The 25,553-nt window shown below is 39.8% G+C and overlaps 1 protein-coding gene and 1 pseudogene across 1 annotated transcript; one reads left to right on the top strand and one right to left on the bottom strand.

The window, feature by feature from the left end:
• Positions 1 to 5,742: 5,742 nt before the first annotated feature.
• LOC114478684 (uncharacterized) lies at positions 5,743 to 5,861 on the bottom strand (annotated as a pseudogene).
• A 4,428-nt stretch (positions 5,862 to 10,289) lies between these two features.
• On the top strand, positions 10,290 to 22,549 carry LOC114477894 (B-cell receptor CD22). The gene is made up of 12 exons (XM_028470564.1): positions 10,290 to 10,691; positions 12,042 to 12,188; positions 15,135 to 15,240; positions 15,352 to 15,515; positions 15,733 to 15,882; positions 15,977 to 16,108; positions 18,857 to 18,938; positions 21,184 to 21,232; positions 21,316 to 21,402; positions 21,474 to 21,604; positions 21,731 to 21,856; positions 22,426 to 22,549. Exons 2-11 carry the CDS (start codon positions 12,044 to 12,046, stop codon positions 21,831 to 21,833), a joined length of 1,149 nt encoding a protein of 382 aa, XP_028326365.1. The 5' UTR covers positions 10,290 to 10,691; positions 12,042 to 12,043; the 3' UTR covers positions 21,834 to 21,856; positions 22,426 to 22,549.
• Positions 22,550 to 25,553: the final 3,004 nt, after the last annotated feature.

Below are 25,553 nucleotides of genomic sequence, written 5' to 3'. Positions count from 1 at the left end.
TCCGTGAATATTTGTGTTTTTATACAACACACAACAAAAACTCCGCCGTAAGGTTAGAGGCATTAGTAGGCTAAATCTAAAATGTATTTGGACAGCACCAATCCATCACATTGTCTCTAGCCTTTACTTTTACAATATGTCAGCTAATGAGTCAAATGTCAGCTATACGGACTGAACATAAAACACTCTTCAGTTGGAACTTCCTTTCCTTGGCTTCTTGTGAATGTAAATTAAGCTCATTTTCAAACTCTACATCTTCATTACCTTTGTGTCAAAGTGCGGCTAACTTGCCAATTGGCCAAATAATGACGTTAAATGGACATCGGTTGGCCAAGTTGGGCTGAGGTGGGATGCTAAAGTAATTTAGACTCATCAACCTAAGTGCTCATGGTTGACTGAGGGGTCTTGAACTTCCTCTCGTCTGGTTATGGGTCGTTTTTGCTTTAGGAACAAGTTTTCACTAAAGCAGACATATTCATTACCTCAAAATTGTGTTTTTAGCATATTTAGAAATGCTTTATTTCAGTGTTTCAAAATCATTTGAGCCAGTTTGCCATATCAGTAAAACAATTTCAAAATGAGGTTTGAAAGAATCCAGGAGTGACTGCATTATTTTTCTACACAGGAAATAAACCTGTGGAGGACTTTTCATTGGCCCTGATAATTGCCATCTACATTAAGGAAATATTCAATCCATTTTTGTTAAAGTAGGACTGCTAACATATAGGAAAAAAAATTTAATAATCTAATTGCTGTTGAAACAGAAACCATGAGTTTCCAATGCTTTTGAGGTCGTCTCTAAGTCTTGCAAAAGACAAAGTGGAAGTTTCTGTTGTTTACAGGAACAGTTGACGAAAACATATTCTTGAAGCAGCTAATTTTCCCCAAAAACTTGGAAAGGATGGGTCATTCTGTGGTGCAACTGGTGAGCATTGCTGCCTCTCAGTGTAGGGATCGTGGGTTTACCTGTGAGGTAGTTTGAGAGGGAGGAGCTCACCTTCTTATGTATGGTAGGAGGCCTGAGGGTTGTCAGGAAGAGGAGTTTCCCCATTATGAGTCATAAGGGGAAAAAATCCAACTTGGAGCTCACTTTTTACAAAAAATGGAATAGCAAGGGAGGGAGGAAACAAAACTCTTTAAACTTTGGAAAAAAAAACTATTAAAAAATGATAAAAAACTGAATTTTACATAATACTGCCCCTTTGGTAAACCTTTAATCCACTAACCCCTAACCCTATCAGAGATGCCTTAAGATGTAATCATAACAATTTAAAGGAGAACGAAGTAACTTGCGTTTAGCGCTCCCCCTAAAGGTTCCTTTTGGTTATGTCACTGTCATAAACACTCTGTACCCCCTGCCGCCTGCCCCACACCACAGCTACACGCGCACCTTTGTTCTCCTAAGACAGTAGTAACCGATCACTGAAAAATCCTAATACAACAGTGACTCTAAGGGTGCTTTCACACATATAGTCCCATGTGACCATGTCAACAGTATGAGGAAGAGAGACAAGTCAATTATATGAATGATGTGGGAGTAATACGGAAGGGAGTGTGGAAATGTGTGTGATGTGTTTGTTTGTGCGCTGACAAAGCGGCTCTGATAATGGATGGATGGATGGATGAATGGATAGATAGATAGATAGATAGATAGATAGATAGATAGATAGATAGATAGATATATAGATAGATAGATAGATATTTGTGTGTGTGCTGCCTGACGGAGCACTAGGTTGCGTTCCTGTTGCCGTGACAACAGTGTTTGTATTGAGCTGGCCAGAGACAGCAGGGGTAGATGAAAGACCCCCCAATCACCCCTTAACACTTGTATTACCCTCACAGGGACTACGAGAAAGACTCATTAAGGTGAAAATTTACTTAGTTCTGCTTTAACTATATATATATATATATATATATATATATATATATATATATATATATATATATATATATATATATATATAATGATTACATCTTAGTACACTCAATATCACATTCCTATTAAATTGACAGTTCAGGCAAACTGTTGTAATACCTGAGACAATTGTATCATTTACATAGTTGATCATAAAGATCATTAACTATTCCTGTAACCATTTAAACAGGTGGTGACTTTAATGGTGCAGACATTTTGTACTGTAATTATCAGCTATTACACAAGCTCTGTCACACATGCAAGCACGCACACACACGATTAAATTTGACAATAATGAACGAAATAAAACACAGTAAATACAAAGGGAATCTATATTGTCCCACGGTCTGGCTCCTCTCTGTCTGTACCTAACCTACAGGTTCATGAGTGATTTTAGTGAGACCCAAGCGTCTCAATCTAGTGGAGTTCCACTTTCGGCTGGTGTCAGGCTGGTCAGTGCCCATTTCTTTTCTTTTTCATTGGTACTTAAGATTTTTGTTTACGCTTGTATCTTTATATATGACTCTTAGGGATTTATATATATATATATATATATATATATATATATATATATATATATATATATATATATATATATATATATATATATATATATATATATATATATATATATATATATATATATATATATATATATATATATATACACAGTGACTTTAAGGGTGCTTTCACACTTATAGTCCCATGTGTATGTTAGCAATATCCATTTCTAACATTTTATTATTTTGTTATATTTTCTGGTTTAACCTCTTGGGTGCATGCCGTGTTGTTGTTGTTGTTGTTGTTGTTGTTGTTTTATGTATTGCTATATTATGTTACTTCTTTGTTTTTGTCTGCTTTATTTTTACTTTTATTTTACCTGAAGTTTACATATTGAAAGATGGCTATGTATTAGGGAAACTCTGCATTTTCTTTTTTTTTCTGCACATGCTGTCAAAGGTCAACACTACAAGAAGTGCAATCACTATGAGACAGCAATGCATGTTTTGTTATTGCAATGAAATAAATTAATTAATGTTATTGCTTAATTGTGACCATCACCAGCCCTCCCTAAGGAAGGGTAAGAAACATTTTATTATTGGGAGGATGTAAAAAGGGAGAGCAGTGTTACACCTAGGTGGAGGGGAGCAGGGAGCAGGGGGGAGAGACACAAGGTAGGAAATAGAAAGGGTGGGGAAGAATAGACTATTTTACTGTGAGAGTGAGATGTGAAGTAGAACAAAATGTGCTTATTATGTTGTGTAATCAAGCCAGTCTGGTGACAAGTGTGAAGCTTAGCTATAATGGTGGTGGCTGTGGACAGAGGGAAGGAGTGAGTGGTAGTACCTAAAGCAGGTATTTGGGACCAACGTGTCTAAAGTTAAGCCTAGTATGAGTTTTATCCCACATCCCAAGGCGTGCCAGTGCATTGTAGACCAGTATGTGTGCAAAAACCTCTACTGCAAACTCATGAGTCGCCCTGGGCCCGCAGATGCAGCCAGGCCAGCAGAAAGAGTGGGGGCCAAGGAGCCTCAGGCCATCCCCCCAAGGCAGAGCAGCCCCCCAGATGCCCCCGAGATCCCAGGCCAAGAAGCAGCCACCGCCCCCCACACACATCCGAGAAAGCCCAAAGGAGCCGAGCACCCAGCGCATTCCGCCACTGACCACAACCCCCAACCCCAAGGCCCCCCGCAAGCATCCCGCCCCCCCAACCATCCACACCCCTGCACCCAACCCTCCAACAGGGTTGGGTGGCAGGGACCGGACCCCAGGCCAGAAGGACCCAGAACAGAAGCAGCACCGAGAGCAGCCCCCACAGGGACGAGGACCACGCCCATAGCCGCCTGGGGCACCAAGGGGACGCTTCAAGCCGCCCCACCGCCCCCCAGGCGCACCGACCGAGCACCCCAGAGCGCGTCAGATCGCCTTTTCTTGATGCGCGATGAGCCACTACATTTTCTTACTGTACTGTGTTGGCTGAAATAAATAAAAACTAAGTTAAAAAAAAAAAAAAATAGAAACAGTGAAGTTTAAACTACTCTCATGAGAGCTGGAGGAAGGCACCAAAAAGGAGCAAGGGGGTCAGAAAATGGGATGATGGATGCAATTTTAAACTGTTTTTGTGTGTTAGTTGGAACAGTGACAAAATAACCTTGTAGGTAATCAAGCTTTAAAGACAGCTATGCACTTCCTCTTCATCCTCCTCCCCCTCCCACTCATCAGCTGCCTCTGACCACTGTGTAACTCATCACTATATATCAATCACCTCAATCACTGTCGGTGCAACGCGCATCTCACAATTGTTCCTCAGTTTCACAGGCTGTTGTGAATGTGGACACACTTGGAGGTGAGTACTTTAAGTGTTATAGTATCTCTAGTCTGGGGATTTATTACGTAGAAAACAACAATAATCTGTTGTTTATGACTTGATCTCTCTGAGCATTTTGTCTCCTTCTCCGGTGACCTTCCAGAGCTTGTCAGCGGAGATGTTGGCAGGTGTGTTCATTCTAGCCACCATCATTACAGCTTTTCCAGGTAAGAACAATAGACTTGGCTTGGTAAAAAAAAATGGCTTTTTTATCATATGTGAGAGAACTGATTACTTTTTTCTTTTTTTTTCTTTTTTTACATTTAAGTCATTCTAAATTAAGAGCAATGGTTTTACTACTACAAAACTTTAATTAAAAAAGAAAATATATTTAGTTTCCCATTCATCCAGATTCCTGATGTTTGAACCTCTTCTATCTACAAAGGATATGCAGCCAGGTGCCCTTCCCTTTACGCTAAGGTTTATTTATAAGTATTGATTGCATTTTGTGCAAAGTAGTCAGCAAGGCAGTGAGCAGCACAGGATGACACTAGGGCAGCACATCATGGATCATTCCCATGGGTTCCCTTTCAGGGGTCACTCTCTACACCAAAACAAATTTCAATTTAAAGGTTGATCTCAGTCGGGCCGGTCCAATAAACTAATCCTTTTTTTGGGGCATATAATTAAATAAAATGCATTTTAAAAATGTTCACATGTATTGAGCATGAACATTATAAATATCTTTAGAAATAAATCGATGTCCTTAAAACATTTTGGTAACGCTTTACTTGAAGTTTTATACGTAAGGCTGACATTACGCTGTCATTGTCTTTCATTAGCATGAATAAGGTGTCATGAAGGCTGCCATTAGGCTGTCATTAATTGTCAATCACAAAATTTTGACACCTTTAGCTAAATTATGACACCTTTGGAGCCATGTTGGTGTTTTTTGGGTTAGATGGAGGGATCTAGTGGGGTTTGGTGAGGTTAGGCAAACAAATGTTTGTTTTTTTTCTCGATGAGCCTCCCCAGTTAGATAGGAAATTAGGTATGGCAAGGCAAGGCAAATTAATTAAAGGTTCTTCTCTTCCTTGTGTCACTCATCAAAGGGTTTGTGGTATTATATCAGTATATTTGTAATGTCAGTGCTGTAGTGTAGCAAGAATGGGACAGGGGAGATGGGTGCACCCTCTCTATTCTGTGTCTGTATGAACCCCCTGTTGAAAGGTTATGTGTCTTGTGGTGTGAGGGTTCAAAGAACTGTCGCTGATGGTCAGAAGTGGGAGTCGGTCTGGGAACCACAACTGAGTCTGTTTGGACCTCTACCAACTTCCAACCCCTAACCTGTGGTGTAGAAGGTATCAGTTGGATGTGGAGTGTTTGGGTGTATTCCTGCCTGTCATTTCTGGGGTAATTTTACGGCGTTCCATTTAAGGTGTTACAATTATTTTATGTTTCAGGGCAAGCTCCCTCTAGTGGTTAGTGTGGCCAGGGAAGAAAGGGTTAGGGCCAGGGGACAATATAGCACCTGGTATTCCAGGGCAGTCTCCCATCCAAATACTAACCAGGCCCGACCCTGCTTAGCTCCCGAGATCAAACGAGATTGGGCATTTTCAGGGTGGTATGGCTGAAAGCTATGTTGGAATTTTTCAGGTTAGGTCAGGGGTAGGCAACTCCAGTCCTCGAGGGCCAGATTCCTGAGACTTTTAAATGTGTCCCTGCTCTAACACACCTGGTTGAAATGTGTTGTCATCAAGCTTTGCAGAAGCATGATTACAAACCATTCATTTGATTCAGGTGTGTTGGAGCAGGGACACATCTAAAAGTCTCAGGAATCAGGTCCCCGAGGACTGGAGATACCCAGCCCTGAGTTAGGTGGAGGATCTAGTGGAGTTAGGTGAGGTCAGAGTTAGGTGTTAGGGCAGGGGTCCCCAATCCTGGTCCTCAAGGGCCACAATCCAGCATGTTTTAGATGTTTCCCTCTTCCAACACACCTGTATAACACTTCAAGTAAAGTGTTACCAACATTTTTACTTTTACTATACGTACTATATGTGTTACTCTCCAAGTTACTATACTGTATACAAATTATATTTAAAGAATGAATTAGAGACATGCATCCCTTTGAATATAAAGAATAGAACTGCAATTAGTGATGTTTCTGAAAGAGAAAAAAAAAAAACATCTTCATATCTGTCATGGCTTTTTTTGGACTATCTGTGCTGTAGCTGTTTTCTTATGACAATAGAAAACTAAACGATGTTTTCTCTTCTCATGACATCCTTGGTCCTTAAAAATTGTTGTCTTAGTCCAAGTCTGCAATGGGATTCCAGAGACTTGATAGTGATTTACATTTCTAAATCATTTTTCAAGACCATTCATCAGATGCTTTTGTTCAAACCAATGTACAACACAACCAGCTATGGTTAAGGGACTTGCTAAACATTTTACAGTGATGTTAGTTTGTTAGTGTTTCGTACTTTTGAGTATGAAAAACATTTAAGTCATCTTTTATTTTTCTGTCATTGATATGTAGGGCCCTATAAAATCCACGTTAATGGAATTGTGAAAGGAATCAACCACTAAAAACGGAATTCACTGTTGAACGCGGAAATTGACAGAATGTGAATGAAACGTTGTCACTGTAAGGCAAGGAATGTTTTTTTTGGGGAAATGTTTCCGGGGAGCGCTCATTAGATGCACAGTCCGCCCCCCTCCCATCCTGGCTGCTTCAAACACTGTCTAAACCACCCAAAACACCGTATAAACCACCCAAAAAACGGCGCAACTCATCACTTATTCTTAAATACAGAGCAACCAGTTCCTGCTTAACTTTAATGTGTCTGTGAAGCCCTATGGGTGCTCCGTGAGAACATGAGCAGCTTCACCTGCTCAGAGTGTTTAAACAACATCTCATCAGTGCTACAGAAGATTGGTGGGAAAAGTTATCTGTTGTTGTGGATGAAACCATTGATGCCAGGGATTGTAGAGTGTTAAACATCATAGGTTATTAAAAGCTTGATAGCTTCTAATATCGTAAAATATTCTGGCTCCTAGTGGTAAAATACCTGATGCATCCTTGCATCCATTTGTTTTTGTCTAATCATATTGATCTGGAATGATGTCATCAGGATAATTTAAATTAGGTTAATTTAAATTAAGTTGATCAAAACTTAAAGGCACACTGTGTGACTTTTGGCCACTAGGGGCGCTGGATCGTAACTTTCACGCAAGCGGCCACAAACGCCGCAGCACTATTTCAAAAAGCAACAAACAGTCTGTCAGGCCAGGCTCCCTTTGTCTTTTAATTTGTGTATGCAGACAGTAGTTGACCTGTAACTTCGGGATAAGGAATGGCTGTAAGGGCTGGGGTGCAAAGCGGGGCTGGGCTTGTTGTGATGTCACGTGGGAACTATATATATACAAGCCTGTGGTCACGTGACTGCCGTAAAGTGAAATGTTCTCCAGGCATTCTCCAGGTCACATGACCTGGTGAAAGCCGGTTTGTCTCTCCAAACTTACATAGTCAGTATTTGAAGAGGGAAGCCCCGCTCGGGGGATTGATACTGTCTAGTGCTGTACATTGGCCTGAGGAATCATTTATAATAACTCATATGGGTCAACTCTTTAGGTCAAAAAGTCCACGGTGTGCCTTTAATCATTAAACCTGATCACACTCAATAAACCATTGATCCCTGAGGGGAGATTGGGTGACATTAATGCTGCCCTCATACATTTTTATAGGACATATTAATAATTCAAAAGGAGCAGTCTGAATAATCCATGTCAGTACAACTTATTTACACCTTTTAATTGCATGTTACTCATTATTTTAAGCTACATTTTTATTTTTGACATACATTTTTGTTTAATTTTCTTTTTTATTAGTATTTATTTTGTTTCCTCAAAGGAGTTAAAAACTAATATTTTCTGTAAAAATGTATTAATATTTCTAAAAAATGAAATAAAAAAACGACATTGTAAAAAATCAAAGTGGAAAACACAAAATGTAATTTGGGAAAAAATAAAATGAAATTAATAGGGCCCCAGAATTCCTTTTTTAACTTTTTTCAGATACTGGTGTATTGATTTGTGTTACGGCCTTTACTGTTAAAAAAGAAAGAAATGAAAGAAAGAACAGACATCCGTTTGCTGTGCTGCAGGTTCTCAGGGCAGGTGGAGCGTATCATTTTCACGGAGGGAAATCTGTGTCTGGGCTGGAACTACGGTCACTCTGCCCTGTCGTTATGACTATCCATCAGGTAAACCTTCAGTAATCAGTTACAGGCTGAAAATTGGAGCATTTTTGGCAGTATGGAATGTGAATACACAATCTTGGCTCTACACTACATTAGGTACTTTTTAATATGAATTCTAAAACATTCTCCTTCTGAACAATATTATTTTAGTAAAATGGTTTGGATTGGTGGAATTGTTCATATATATGTCAGGATACTTTTAAATTCATAGTTTTCCAAACACAATGACATTGTCACACATCTTTTAATTAGTTTGAATGTAAAATTGAATGAATCTTGCAGGTCACACTGTGAAGCGAGTCATGTGGTTCCGAGTGTCTTCTGAGGGTCGAAGGGAGTTCACCCATCACACCGACCCCAACCAGATCAGCCTGTCATACCGGGGACGTGCACGGTGCGATTATGTCTAAATCAAAGAAGGCATTTATTTCATATTTAATACTTTACATGATTACTTATAATCATTCCATTCCAGATATATTGGAGGCAGCTACTCCAGTTGTTCGGTCCAGATTCGAGGCGTAAAGCTCAGTGATGCAGGCCAGTATCACTTTAGGTTTGAGACGGACCAACCAATGGGCAGATGGACCTCTCCTGACACCGTCATCCTTGATGTAACAGGTATGCTGATGACACACTAAACTACTTCTGTGCATCCCTTTACGCAGCCTGTGTTTACGTGTGTTTCAGACCTCCAGGTCCAGGTGCATCCAGTCAGAACTGCCAACATGTTTGGATTTGGAGAGACAGTTTTTATTGGATGTCAGGCCAGTGGATGTGCAGCTCCAGGAAGTCGTCTGGCATTATACAGGTGTGGAAGTACACATTAAGGCAACACTAAGCTGCATAATAACATGTTTTGGAAAGAAATGTCCTGCACACTGTTTTTGGAACACAGGAACAGATTAAACCTGGGCTCTTATGAAAAGTGGATGATCATTAATCGCTTTGACAAGCAGCATGTTGGTGCTTACACCTGCAGACCAATCCCACCACAGAACGTCCAGTCAGCCCCCCTCTCTCTGGCTCTGGGGCGTGAGTATGACCAACCAATCAAAGAAGCCGAGTAGGTCAGATGCCCCCACCCCCACCCCTCTTTTTAACATGTTGACCTGCTTGAAAGAAATAGTGTCAAATGCATGTAAGAAAGGCTAAATAAACCATGTTTTTTGCAGTGATACGTCTAATCAAACAGTCCCAGATTTTAAACACAAAACCCATTGCAGAATGAGAAAGGAGCCCAACACAATAGTCCTTCACTAGTTGGCTTTTTTGTTCTATTTTTTTATACTTCACAAACACCCTGTCAGTTAGTGTAAACATGACTAAAAGTGCACCTTCACTTCATTGCACCCTAGTGCAGTGGTTCCCAATTTGTTTTTGTCCAGTATACTCCCTTTACATTTTTGCCAAATCATGTGTATCCCCTTCGTATCATCAGTACCCTCTCCATAATTTCTTATGCTTTTTCCTTTGGATAACAGCGCGTTCTCCTGAACCCCTAACTGTGACTCAAACATTAGTTCCCTACGTGTGTAATTTAAAGTTGAATTTATTTATTTATTTATTTTAAATACCAATGCAACTTTTATGTGATTACTTTAATAGTAAATTGATACGGTCTCCAATGTAAAATGTAGCTAATTATTGTCTCCTATTGTCAGAAGTGTGATAAAATGGCCTTTACAGCATAAAATAATCATGTTTCAATGAATTACAAGAAAATGTAGTATTTTATTGAGCAACTGCATTTGTGATGAATTTATCCAAAAAGTAGCCTAAAAAGGAACTAGGAGTATTTATTGATTATTTTAAATTAATTGTTAAATCTTTCAGAGCTATGTGCTGCTGTACCCCTAGTGCGGTCATATTAGAGCTGTGTTTTGACATGTTCTTCCCTCACATATCACCCCAAACACAAAGACAGAATGGTCAGCCAAAGCAAAACACACATCCTTTAATAATTCCTCTATTGTTTCACCAGGGTAAGACAAACCTGTCTCCAACTGTCTAATCACAGCTTGTATTTCTCTTGTAAATACAAAATCTTTGAAATGAATTGTTTCTTTCTCTTCTCTCTCAGATGCTCCTCGTTCCACCTCCATAGCAGCGTTTCCTCTAGGGGAGCTGTTTGAGGGTGGCTCCGTCACACTGACCTGCAGCAGTGAAGCAGCTCCACCTGTTGAGAGCTATGCATGGTTCAAGGGTACACAGAGCAGCAACACACTCACTGACATACATGATGTGTTCTTAGTAGGGCTTTTCTGAATTAGGTATACGATATTAATCGTGATATTTTTAACTCAATAAAGAATTACCAGAAAGACAATTTCTGGGTTAAATTTGCTCATGAAAAATGTCACACATGCACATTTATTAACAGCTGCACCACTTTTGGCTTTTTCTACTATAAGGGACAGCACGTGTGAGTGAGTTCTGTAGTTTGGCTTGTTTAGGGCAAGGTTTGGGTTAGAACACACTCAGGAATCCATCTAACTCTGCTTTTCATGCTGTTCTGAGAAGTAGAGAAAGCAGAAACTCCTAAAATGAGTATTTTAATACAAAATAATGGTGCGTTCACACCAAACGCGTTCCGGGCTTCAAAATCGTGCCTCACGCCCGTAGTTGGACGCTTGCGCTCATTAAATCAGACGCTTGTCACCAGCGTCGAAGACGCTCTGGACGGGTGTCCAAACAAGTTGGAAAGAGACCGCGTTTAGGGGAGGAGCTTCTGTTGCTGGTGGTGTTCATACAACGGATGCTATTGTGGCGATCAGTTACATTCATAATTCACCCAGTGACTGTGATGTAGTAGGAATATTGTGTTGAGCAGGCTGTGTTTCCGCCTCCGACCCTCGTTCATCGGCTCTACATTATGGAGAAAGTGGCTTGGCTTTATTTGCGCCTTGGCGGCGTTTTGCCGTTTCTGGACTCACTAGTCTCTCCCGGGCCTAGTTTGATGACCTGCTGACCCACATTGGAGCAGCGCTCCTGATTGGTCGAAGCGCCACGATGTGACCCAAAAGTTCAACAATCCCAACTCTAGCGTCGGCCGCGTTGGAGGCGCCAGACGCACGTCAAAAGCTTGAAATCTCAAAACACACATGCCTAAAGCTTCAAAATGTGCCGCACAGGAGGCGCGGGACACACAGCACATCTATGACGCGCCCCAGATATTGCCTGATGCTGTTGACGCTTTGGACGCGTGTTTGGTGTGAACGTGCTGTAAGAACTGAAATACAGAAATGTGGAAAACATTTAAAGGACACCGTTGATGTGATTTAATTGTATAAATAAAAACAAGTAAAGAAAAACAAGACATATTTCGATATAGGCAATATTGCCATTTTCTATATCACCAAAATAGAAAACTTGATATATCTTAAGTCTCGATATATTGCCCAGCTCCAATTTTTAGTTTTCATGAGTCAATATGAAGTGAATGAGAAGTGATGACCATTATTATTAATATTCTTTTTCTAACATTGTTTTGATGTTTTCACCTCGTGAATGATGAACTGCATCATGACGCTGTCTGGTGTCTTTCATGTTTCAGATATGGAGAGCGGCAGCATCCCCGACAGTTTCAGGTCTCAGCTGCACATTTCTTACCTCAGATACACAGACCGAGGGGAATACACATGTGTAGCTCGTAACTCCCTGGGAACAGATCGCTCCAGACCTTTGCTTCTTAATGTCACTTGTAAGTTGCAATGTGTCACTGCTGAAGTGAATGCTCATAATTTAATTGGATCTAGAAAAATCAGAAACACACTTAAAACCACTTTGCAACAAAGACTTTTCTCTACTTTGTCATTTGAATCAAATGATTGGGTGAGATCGTGTCACAACCTTTGCATTTCTTAAAAAAAGGGCTTGATCATTAAAAAAAAAAAAAAAAAAAAAAAAAATGTACAAGGCATACCAGGCACATAATTGAAATAACAATTTTTGAAACATTGTAGTGAAATAAATGACACATGGTTTAAACCCTGTTCTTTACTGTGAGTTATACAATACATTCATCTGTAGTAGTGGGTTGGAACCTCTCCCGGGTTGGAGGGTGAGCTCAGTCTACCACACACAGACAGCCAGACAACTACAGCTGTGATGTTGGACTCTTCAAGTGCTTTTCATTTCCATTTTGAAGATGTATAAGTGTGGATTTAAACACACAACTAAGAAAGATTCGTTTTGCCAGTTAGCAGTTAAAAATAAAGAAAACAAAGATCTAGAGACGTGATGACAGTAATAATACAGTAGTTCCATTAAATCTGAACGAGTAATCCCCAGCATCATTCCTTGGTAATATGGTAAAGATTACGTACATTTTCCAGTAACAGGGGTTGCTCATTTAAAGTTTGGTAATATTGCAACCCCCTATTATTTTGTATCATTAATCATAGCTTTGAAATCAAAGCCACATTTTTATTTACTCCAGCTTCGGTTGGCATGTCACTCCTTACTTCTGTCAAAAAACCAACACAGAGTCGCTGAGTGTGCTGTGAGTAATGGAGTCAACAGTTAGCATTAGCAGAGCAAGGATATTTACTAGAATGCTGCTTTGCTTGTGGTTTCCTGAATGTCTGTGCACTGGAAGGGAACAATGTTATTTCTCGTGAATCTGTTACCTTTTAAAATTAAATGTCGTTCCTCATCTGACCCGCTTTTTCCTGCTCAGAGTTGTGGAGATCTGCAGATGCTTATCTCCAGCACTCACAGTAAGGCAGGGGTGAACTGGCCAGCTGGCATACTGGGCATCATCCCGGTGGCCCGGTTCGGTCTGCTACGTTTTTTTTGGGAGAGGGTTTTTGACCAGCGAGAGGAAGCAGACATGGTAACAGGTGGCCAAAAATGGGCAAATAAATAGTAACGGTAGAGGGTAGCTTAAATGGGCAAAATGTGGCAAACAATAGTGAATAATGGCAAAATGTGGCTAACAATAGTGAAAAAGGGCAAAATGTGGCTAACAATAGTGGAAAAAGGGCAAAATGTGCCAAACAATAGTGAAAAATGGGAAAATGTGGCTAACAATAGTGCAAAATGACAAAATTGTGAAACAAAAAGAGGCAGGCAAAATGTAGGGGAAAAACGGAAATAAGTGGTATTTATTGGGCAAAACTTAGCTTATTTGGATGAAAAGTGGCCAAAAAAATTAAAGAAAGTGTCAAAAGTGTCAAAAAGAACTTGCAAAAATAGACAAAAAATATAGGAGAAAAGGGAAATTTATTGGCAAAAGGTGGCTAAAGTCTGAAAAAAATGTCAGAACTTTTTGAAAAGGGGCAAAAATTTGACAAAGGAATTTGCAAAATGGCCAAATGAAAAAGTAAATAGGGGTTAATGCTGCGTTCACACCAAATGCATCACGAAATGTTCATGCCTCCAGATTACATACAAAGTCAATGGATAGACGCGGCCCAGAGGCGAAATTTTTCCTGTGCGGCGATAGGGTCATCTTCGCACATTCGCAAGAGTTGAAAATATTGAACTCCTGCGACGGTGTCGCATGACGAAAGCAAATCAGAATCTTTGTTGACGATGACGTCAAGCCGTGAACCAGATGCGTCACGAAATATCCGTACTTCCAGATTACATACAAAGTCAATGGATAGATGCGTCACAGATGCAAAATCTTTCCTGTGCGGTGGTGCAGTCCGATCCGCACGTCAAGTGTGTTTGCCTTGCGAGCGCGATTCCGATTTTATGCATATCCGCACAAGAGTTGAAAATATTGAACTACTGCGATTGTTTCGCATGACAAAAGCCAATCAGAGTCTTTGTTGATGATGACGTCAGGCTGTCAACACGGACACCGGTCTGTTCAACCATTCAACCATGGAGTAGAAGCTGTGTGTGACCACCTAGAGCTGTATGACACGGATTAGGCGAGGAGGAGAATCAGCGAGGAGGTGGTACTAGCAGGTCTAAGTTCTCTCTGTAGTTTTCATCTTTGAAAGTCAGCACCGAGCTAGGATAGCATTAGCCGCTAATCACGCTGGCTTTTTTTTACTGGTGGTTTATGTTTATGAGTGGAGAAAAAGGAGAGCAGTTCCTCGCTTCAGCAGGCAGTGAAACTCACCGAGTTGGATGTGTCGCTGGTGGGCGGTGCTTCGCTTCCGACGCGCATATGAAGCGAATGGGGATGGTTTTTGATCCTGCAAAACCTGCGGAATGTTTTGTGCGGCAGATGCATTCAGTGCTGCAGAAGATGCATTCGGTGTGAATGCAGCATAAAAAGTTTCCCCCTTTTAAGGTTTGCTGGGGGAACAATAATTAAGCCACATGTTGAGCAATACTTCCTCAATAACACTTCTACATGGTGTCACTGATAATGTAGTGGGCTGGTATGGATAAAAAATGCCAGGGCGGAATTTTTGTCCCAGTCCACCCCTGGTGGCGGGTACACCCTGGACAGGATGCCAGTCCACACACACACACACACTAATGTCCTGTAAAAGTTTCTCTGCCTACTGATTGATTACTGTTCATCTTTAAAAGTGTAATTAAACACAAATGTTGCTCATAAATTACCCTTTACATTTATATAATAAAATTTTAGTTGATACAGAAAGTGAAGTCATTTTCTCCGTAAATGATGATCCAGCTCATTTTCCTTGTGTAACCTATGCTTCTCTGTCTGATTATTCAGTCTCTCCGAAGAACACTCGTGCTGTGGTGCTTCCCACAGGAGACGTCAGAGAAGGTTCCCCTGTCAACCTGAGCTGTGTCAGCGCTGCCCACCCTCCTCCCAGCAGGTAGAGGGTTAACAAGAGCACTTAACTGTGCAAGAAAATAAGGCTTCCGGATTTCTATCATTTGTAACCATTGTATTTGTTATATTTTAATCCTTACACTCTTCCCTGCAGGTATACCTGGTATCACATCGTGGGTGATCAGGTTATAGCCAAAAGTACTTTCCAGAACCTGACGATCCCGTCAGTCCGAGCTCACCATGCCGGCCACTATTACTGCACAGCATCAAACCGACTGGGATACCACAGCTCCCCTGTAGCCCGGCTCACTGTGCTGTGTAAGTCCTCAAACTTTTGGATTTGCTACAAGGAAAAGTTGGCCTAAAGCTTTAAATATTAGTATTAGCGGTTAAAATGAGCTTTTAATGGTGTGCTAAATAATTACAGGTGTTAAGGTTATGTGTGTTTCTTGCTGCTACATTTACTGGTATGAACTGTTTTTTAGTAAAGCAACACCCAGCCATCTCCAACATATTTTACCCATCACTACTCCAGATCCTCCAAAGAACACTTCAGTCCTGGCTCGTCCCTCCACTGTGGTGGATGCAGGCCAGCCGCTGACTCTGACCTGCAGCAGCCAGGCATATCCAGCAGTGGACAACTTCACCTGGCACCGTTTACCTCTGGATGGGGGTTCTGCACAATGTTAGTTTTTGTAACATGGTTCTATTTATGGTTAACGTTGCAAATGATCAGTGAAGACATCAGTTCTGACTCTCTCCTGTGCTCTGCCTCCCAGCATATGGAACCAAGTCTGGTCCAGTCTTCACCTTCACTGAGGTCGGTCCAGGTGAAAGTGGTCGATACTACTGTGAAGCAAGGAACAGGTTCGGAGCTCACAGCTCTCCAGTCCTCACTGTAAAAGTTCGAGGTATACAAACATTTTTTATTTAGGCCAAACACTAACAGAATGAAAATGAAATACAGTTCCTTTGATTACCAGACATGGTTCATTTTTTTATTTAAATGTTTGTATTATGAACATGAGATGGTTGAAATGTGTATCAGAAAAAGGACTGGACAAATAGTTTTTAAAAAAACATTAAAACAGAATGACTACTGGTTCATGCAAAGTTTATTAAACAAAGAGGAAAAATAGTACTTAGTAAACCTCAACAATTGATGAGACAATGACCAAACAGTCAAAAGCATCCAAATAGATTATTTTTATATTTTTATATTAATAAAAAATCCTACTTTTAGGTCCTAAAAACATGAATTAACAACTCCTAGTACACTTCGTATGGTTGTGTGATGTAGTCTAGGCCAAGCTTTTGGGAGGGGGTGTGGCCTCCTCCTGACTTACAGCAGTGTGAGACTGTGCGTTTCTGCCGTACCAGCAAATAGCAATGTTTAGTCATTTTGGCTGTGAAAAGCACAAACACACTTTCAAACTTATAGGTACAGTAGGCTATCGGAAATTGAAATATAAATAATTTATATATATATTATAATTAAAACAAATACCGTAATTTCTGGACTATAAGCCGCTGCTTTTTTCTCACACTTTGAACCCTGCAGCTTAAACAATGACGTGGCTAAATTGTGGATTTTTCCTGGGTTTTATAAGCTTCATTCCGCCACAAAATTGAGCTCTGTCACATTAGACCAGGTGGAACAATGAAATTGTTAACATTAAATTGTTTTTGCTCACGCATAATCATTTTCTGATCACTCATTTTGTCATGATGCACACTGCTTCACCATAGCAACGACGCAGAGAAATGTTGTCAGAGAGAGAGAGAAAGAGCGAGCAAGCGCCCGTTGCAGCAGCAGCTGCATTGATGAAGTAAAAGTCAGCCAGTTTGTAATAGAAAGATAAACAGCATGAAGTTGTGAAAGCACCACGTTAGGTTTGTTCCTTTGGAGCGCACCGCAGTCCACTATGAACGGAACCAGGCATAACGAGCCCTTCACTGAGTGCGCTCACATTGAGGGCAGCAGTAAAAATGAAGAACGTGCAGAGCTCAGTGATAGATCATACATGCTCATCAGAATCAGCATGGAAGGACCAGAACAGATGGACTATGATGCCAGGCCAGATGTTTAGCTGTGGTTCTCCCAGGACAGGGGTCTGCAACCTGCGGTTCTGGAGCCTAATGTGGCAATGGCTCCCTATAGCTTTAAAAAAAAAAACTATGTAAGAAAAAATTATATATATATATATTTCAAGAGGCTGGAATGATTAATGACAAATAAAATCAAGATATAACAATTAGTTCACCTAAAAATAAATCACATTGTGCAATGACTCAGGACTTTCCTACTTCACCTCCTACAACATCTACAGACCATCAACTTTCCTGCACCTGCGGCAAAACTTAAGTTTTAAATCCATGGTAAGATAATTAAACCAACAAAAACACTATTCTGGAAGAGATTTCTGAAAGGAACAGATTCATTTAACCACCAATGTGCTGGTTAAATATGCATGCTTTATGTGTGGCAAGAAATGAGTAATTAGTATGTGTTGATCACATGATCATGTGTCATCAAATTCAAGTTACTTTTTGTGGCCTTTCAGATACATTAACTAAAAATCTTCTATATATAACATTGTGTTGATGTAAACTGAGATGCATAAGAATTTGAAGATGCAAGATACTGTTTTATTTCTTAGAGGCTGACACTGTTAAGTCACACACATACTGCACTATGTAGCACTGGGTGTAATCTGCAGTACCCTGATCGCGAAGTAAAACACCATCTTCCATGGACCGAAGTCCGTTTCCCTTATTGTTGCCCATGGTACGCCATGCTGTCTTCCAGCTGGACTGCACTGCAAAATCTCTACACTACACCTGATTTTTAGAGACACATCTGAGAAATTAGGCGCTATGATTAAATGCAGCGCAAAGCTGTACTTTGGGCCAATATCTCCATCCTGAGAGGTAGCAGAAGATAAGAGAGCTACAGAAGTCTCAATGAGAAAATTAAACATAGTTATGGGGTTTGAAAAGGTAATGCTGACATCCTTAGCTTTGAAAAGCTATGGTAGCATTGGTATTAAACTGCACTGGTTCACATTACATGTTATCATATTTTTTTTGTACTCCTTTATTTTTTTCTCATTTCAATGACTCCTGTGCTGTATTAACACTAAGAAAAATGTAGACAATTTTATTCATTTACATCTCTACCACAGGAGCTGCTGCGATAGATCTTAGTGCAGATTTAAAACGGCAAGTGATGAAACCATTCTGTCACTATCGGAGCGGTGCAGGCTCTGGTCTTGATTGTGAGAGGCCTCATGATTTGTGGCTGTTTTTCTATGAGTCACAGTGAGTCATGTAAAAACCTCTGCTTTTGATTGGGGGAGGAGGTGAAAAGCTGCTGTGGAAAACTGCTATTTGATTCCAGACAGCTGAAGAAGTTTGGACTTGGTTTGGAAATCACAACTGGAAACACAAGACTGGAGTCTAGACGGCTGATGTGCTGCACTTTCCCCAATTCCCCTTAAGGCACTCTCCCTTTCTATTTTGAAGTCTCGCTTTTTTTTAAAAATCCTTTTTCATTTTTTTTTACATGTGGACCACTTCTATCATGTCATGTTTTCTCTAATCTGTTATTAGGTCCATTCTATTGTGCTGATTCACTTCTTTATCTTTTAAAACCTCAGGTCGACTGAAGGTCATTGCCTTGGCCTCTGCTGTGGGCGTGTCTGCTGCACTCATCACTCTCACTGTTGCCATTATGATCAGGTGACATTTGTTTCCCAAAAGTTAGTGAACACAAATCATATTTCCACCCCACTAACCTTTCACAAAAAGATTGCCATACACATAAAACTGGGCAACTCATTAATTATCAAAATATTGAATTTTTTTTTAATTGCGATAAATTGCACAATTTTACCAAGTTAATCAAAATGAATCGCTATTCCACAGGAGCATCCTCCTCAGTGGAATTATAAGCAGCATCACACTGATAATATACCACAAACAAAACTTGTCTAATTTGCAGAATAGTAAAAGTGTCTTTTAATTCTCTGCCTGTCTCCCTCTTTTACCTTTATTAAACATGGTCAGTAAACAGCGAGACAAGGCTTAGAGTTGTTGTTTTTTAGGAAACTTTGGATCTGTTGCAACAAAATGTTTTAAACAGAACTAATGTTGTGGCTAAAGGAGCGTAGGGCGGAATTCGTGAAAAATTAAGCGTTCATTTTAAATCTTTTAAAGCTAATGGGTTATGAAGCTTTGAGCACACACATATTTCCCTATTGCCTTGAACAGGCTGTGTGATGCATTACGTACTTCAATTAGGGGTCTGAATTTCTCACCCAATCCTCTGGATGTGACGTCAAATGCGCGTTCTTGACCGGGAGAAAACAAGTGTGGTGGACCAAGCTACTGTTTGGTTCTGCTGAGGCATGCACGAAGGTCTTGCGTGAACAGCGAGTAAATAAATAAGAGTGTCACACACAGCTTCTACTCCATGGTTGAATGGTTGAACAGACCGGTGTCCGTGTTGACAGCCTGACGTCATCATCAACAAAGACTCTGATTGGCTTTTGTCATGCGAAACCATCGCAGTAGTTCAATATTTTCAACTCTTGTGCGGATATGCGTAAAATCGGAAGCGCGCTCGCACGGCAAACACACTTGACGTGCGTATCGGACTGCACCGCCGCACAGGAAAGATTTTGCATCTGTGACGCATCTATCCATTGACTTTGTTTGTAATCTGGAAGTACGGATATTTTGTGACGCATCTGGTGTGAACGCAGCATACGTTAGCACCCAAACAATGCCATGAGAAACAGTTATTACCAGTCTGTCTGATGCTGTAGCAGATTGGTCTGAGGAGGAGGGGGTGCCATGGAGCAGGTTATAGAAGAATTCTCACAAGAACTCAAATAAATACCACTTGGGAGATCAAAACACATTTGGGGGAGTTGATGCTAGAGAGAGTAATTTATAGTCTTAAAAGAAAGCAAAAAAGGCACTTTTCTCATGCAGGGTAAAAGGGCACCACTAGGGGTCTATCTGTGCACGTGCCTGTTGCTGGATGATTTGGGGCATTCATTCATTGTCTGCTTTCATTAGATCTTCTTTGTGTTTTCTTGTTTGTTGGGGAAAATCAAAGACTCAATCCATGAGACATTACGCAGCCGGCAACACAAAGGTTAGAACATCTATCTAGCAAACACTCCTTAAATAATGCAGGAAGGCAATCATTAAATTAGGCACAACACTGTGGATACAAGAGAAAAATATACAATATTTCTACACTCACACACATACGAGACATGAGGTTCAATACACAAGAATGAATTTTGGACATACAGACAGGGAACTGCTATACAGAAATACAAGAACTGACAAAAATAAATAAAATCAACACACAAGACTAACAGAAGCAAAAAAATCAGGATTAAACTCAAAACCATTCAAAACCATAAAAAACTTAACATAGTGCACCACTGAACAAACCCAACATTAACATGAAACGCAGTAAGTTATAAAATTGTGTGCAGAGTGTAATGGTTTATTTACAAATTGCGGTTGTCGTAACTCAATTTAGGAGTTAACCTTGTTTCAATACAATTACAATAAGAAGTTTCATTCTGCCATAGCTGTTTCAAAGGGTAATGCTTTTTTCATAAAATGTTTAAATGTGTATTTTACATTGCATTCAGTCTAAATATTGGCATTTGTTCCATAATGCAGCATTACTACAGAATGTGGTTTTACAACCCTTTTTCAGAAAAAGGTGAAAACAGGACTATAGACCCAAAATAACACAACATATTTAGGGAATGGGAAAAAAAAAACCTCTGCCATGTTTGTGCGGCCTGTTTGTGTTTATCCTCACTCTCCACTCTGAGCCTTTTCTTCCACTTCCTCGCTCCATGAGTGCTGATCTAACTCAGGTGGTCGAGGACAGGCCATTAGTGGTTGGAGAGTGTGATTGTTTGGATGTTGACCTCTGTTCTGCTCCACACAGTAAGAACATGCACAGAGTGGACTTTGAATCAGCAGAGCTACCAAACAAGGTATCAGTGTAATCAATCTCAGGCCTCGCTGATGTGATCCTCTGATTTCTGATTGGACTCTTTTTTCTGCGTGTGATTCCTAGCGCCCCTCAGTGACTGCTGACACCATGTTCTATGAGTCAGCCCCACAGCCGCACCCAATTAGAAAGGGCAAGATGTCCGACATACCGGTGAGCAACACCAAATGGAATCTGAGAATCCATGACGATGGAAAATAACGGTAATGTGCATGTGTGTCCAGGAAGAGCCTGAGGATTTAAGTGACTCCCATCCCGCTATTGTACCCCTGATGGAAGCTCCACCCATCACACAAATGAAGAGCTGCAGTTCCGCCTCCAACAACGTCACTGTCCACTACTCTAAGCTGTCCAGGTACATGGTCTTACATCCATTTTGGCACTTTTTCACCCAATGCCCCGTAATAAAATATGTAATCCTTAGTTTTTTAAGCAATAGGACTACTAATCAGTATCTGTTGGTTTGTTTGACACGTTGCAGTGTGGATCAGGTGCAGGTACACAACCTGGCATCATGCAGTGGTAAAAAACCAAAGGATTCCTCCACAGTTGTTTACACTCTTCTGCCCCAGCCTCACCACTGAGGATAAGGAATCAGCCTTTTACGGTATGACAACCCTGTTTTCTGTTGGACGTGGCTATCCGTACGGCATCAATATACCGACTATCTGTTAGCAGCGCCCCTATTTGGCCAGTTTAGGTCACAAATAGAATTGGGGAAGAAAATCCTAAAACGCTTTGCTTTATACCTGTCAGCTACTTTTTTGTTTTTATTTTAGCAAAAAGAAAAGGACATAAGTTGTCTGTCTTGCATCTGTTGCTTTATTTTCTGTTTTTTTTCCCCTGCATATACTGTATTAGATAGTTCCTACCAGAGCTTGTTAAAAGAAGAAAATAAGATACACACACACACACGTTTTTTTTTTTTTTTTTTTAATAAAAAAGGAAAAACTGTTAATAATTGAACTAATAATGTAGAAAATAATTGAATGTTATTTCAACACGTGATATTGGAAAAACAAGCAGCTAAGAAAATAATATACTGTATATCTCTGCACAAAACCAAGCAGTTTTCCTATGATATATCCAACTGAGGAATGGGGCGAGGGTGGGTGGGGGGGCATAAAAGTCGTGTTTAATTATTATCTGCCTTTTTCCTCATTTCTTCATCAACAGTTGGCTGAACCACACACCAGTCATGCCCTATGGACTGGTGTGCTTCCACACATCAAGCCAAACCAGTAACTTGTCCTCAGTCGACTCTGACAGTGAGCAGCACTCGGACATTTGGATGATGCGGGAGTTTCTGTGAAGACAGCATGTGACGTGGTGTCTGGGTGTCCTGCTCTCTCTGCAGCATGACTTTGCTCTTTTCTTTCTATGCATCTCCCCACATTATTGGTATCAGATATTTCCTTCTGATGAGGAAGATTGTGACTAAGAGCCATGTTGTTATTTACTGTGTTAATGAACGAAGAAGTAGAGCCGTCAAACATGTAGTGAGGTAGGAGCTACACTTTATTTCCATTCTACTTAGTCCAGCTGTGGATGCTATGACACTTCTGAAGTGTATTTGCTGGCCTAAGATCAGACTTTCTCTTTTTATGGATATAAAGTTAATGAAGTAACACAAACTTTATTACTCGGTGGTAAATAAAACCATAGTGAAAAAAGTCTAGGGTTATTCTGTATGTCTCAGTCTTTCCTTGGTTTATCCATTATACACAAAGGCTTTAAGTCATAGTATACACCAGTGGTTCCCAAACTTTTAGTGCCCAAGGTACACCAAAGGACAAGTATAAATCTGAAGGCACACCTATTGTGCAAAATAGCCTTTATAACATGTTATCACTCATATCATGTACAATATCAAGGGCGACCGTACAAGAAAGCGCTCCATTTTCCCTCTTGCTGTTTCTCTGTTTTAATCTTGTCCTACAGCCTTTGTCACAGTCTTATAATTCCTGCCTGCACAACCGCATGAACAGCAAATTACTTCTTTTTTTTTTTTAATTATTATTTTTTTAAGAATAGTTTTTAGTTATAGAGTTTGCCTCTGTATGATGAAATGAGCTCATACAAAGTAGTAAATTAAAATATCATTATTTTTGTGTAGTTGTATATTGCAATAATAATGTATGCGTCAAGTGTCTTTATTACGTCATGGCTTCCCACACTTGAAAAAGGAAGGACTTGATTAGGCTCAGGATTTCACTCATTCTTACTTTTATTCTTTCCAGTGACAAAAAAGGTGAAAAATCAACACAAAACACAATGCAAATAAGTTCATAATTTTACATCAAACAAGGTAAGTACAAATAAACACAATTTTAGGTATGTACATTTAATTTGGTAAAAGTATGCTTTAAACTTTTTTTTTACTAAATTAATGCAGGTAGTAATCTGTAAAATTAGGCATTAACCAAACAAAAAACTAGGTCTACTTTTATAACCTGAAACCATTTTCCAAATTTCATTTTTATTTATAAATAAATTATAATTATTACAAATTATATAATTTTTATGGCTAAATTGAATTTTTTCACTCTGAATTTTATTAAAGAGAAATTTGCTACATTTTAAAACCTAACTTATGTTAGCCCTTAAATACATAAACAAGGTTTTAAGCAAATTTTAAACTATTGTCCTCTTCTCATATAAACAACTTAATCAGCAAAATTCATTATACAATGATGAGTTCAGATTTTAACAGTCCAGTCATTATGAGCTTACCGGTAGCCCGTTGGTTTCGGCCCTTTTCCCACGCATATTGTGCAGTGCACATTTCTGGTGTTCTCAGCTCTGTTGTGCACAGCCAAATGTCGTTCATATGGTGACTTTCTCATCAGTGTGATTGCGCTCACCTGTTGAGGTGTGCCGCGGAATATCATGCGCGCACACGGAGCAGTATGAGCGCGTGCCAGTATGCGGTTAGAGCGGCACATGCACTCAGCATTATGCACTCGGATCACTCAGGCAGTATGGTTGTCACACCTGGACTTGCCTCACGGCACACCAGTCTGGTGTTTGGGAACCACTGATATACACGATATTCACATCTTTCTAATAATTTATAACCCCACCTTATCTGAGTAACAAGTTATTAAACCATTGGAAAACATGTTTCAAAACTGTTTTGTTTTAGTTTTTTTTAATTTATGAGACGTTGAGTTTTAAAGAATACTGGAAACTAGTGTTCATCTCATGATTCTCAAGATAAATCAATGGATTATTCTACTTCAAATGCAGTTCAGAACTTTTCCAACAGATTTACTATAATAGAGCTGCTGGGGACAATAACGAACAATTGTGATAAAACAGATAAAGACATGTAGGCCTCATAAATCAAAGGTATTCATTCTGAAAAACATTGAATGTTGAAGGTTGAAATTGCCACTCACAGGATTGTTTTCTTTGGGTTCTTTGACAAATGATCATGTGACTTGAACTTCAAAAAAGCTTCACACATTGCATTATGGGATTGGGAATCCCATAGAAGAATGCAAACACGACACTGAAGCATAAAAATGTATTTTTAAGTGTGTTTATGTCGTTCTCACCAGATTTATTATTGTGTTTCTTTGCCAGACATGAAGACTGTGATTCTCTTGACACTATTTTTCTTCTGGTTTGTTTACACTGTTCTCCGTGTTATGATGTCACTCCGCAAGACATCAAAAATAAATAAACATTACAGGCACATGTTGAATGTAATGGCATAATTTTGTCAATATCTTAATAAAATGACTTGACCTTTGAACTGGTACAGTTTCACACTATAGCACTGATCAGTCAATCACTATTGTATTATTTCTTTAGAATAAAAGCACATGGACAGGTTTCAAACAAGTTACAAGCTACAATGATAGATTAGTGTACTCTTTTTACCCTGTCAGAACAAAAGAAGTGTACAAAGTCATTTTGAAGGAGGAGTGAAGAGTGAGCGTTACCACTCTCTAAAGCAGCATCCTCCTTGGTGCCATGTCTTTAAAGAGTCTGATGACCTCACTATGATTTACCTGGATGTCTTCCTTTATGGAAAGCTGTTGGATACTGCATTGCTGCTATCTTTTTAATTGTGTCATCGGTCATCAGACATCACTTCTGTTTCTGTAACTGCATAGACTTGCTGATGTTATGGACTCTGCTTTATATGTAGATGAATCTGGAAATTCATCTATCTCATCATCTTTGCTGGTAGATGGTCTACTGCTTCCCTGCTGTAGCTGCTTAGAATAAAATAATAACAGTAATAACCTATTTTTAAGGTTGAATATACTGTAGCCTATTAAGGTAAATACAAG

Source organism: Gouania willdenowi, chromosome 16 (assembly GCF_900634775.1).
Source record: "Gouania willdenowi chromosome 16, fGouWil2.1, whole genome shotgun sequence".
NCBI lineage: Eukaryota > Metazoa > Chordata > Actinopteri > Blenniiformes > Gobiesocidae > Gouania > Gouania willdenowi.
This window is presented reverse-complemented; position numbering and strand designations above follow the sequence as displayed.

Excerpts from the sequence above, each read along its gene's own strand:
- LOC114477894 (XM_028470564.1), top strand. The coding sequence starts at position 12,044 with ATGGAGAGCGGCAGCATCCCCGACAGTTTCAGGTCTCAGCTGCACATT. Across the intron at positions 12,189-15,134 it reads TTTGCTTCTTAATGTCACTT|TCTCTCCGAAGAACACTCGT; the intron begins GTAAGTTGCAAT and ends CTGATTATTCAG. Across the intron at positions 15,516-15,732 it reads AGCCCGGCTCACTGTGCTGT|ATCCTCCAAAGAACACTTCA; the intron begins GTAAGTCCTCAA and ends TCACTACTCCAG.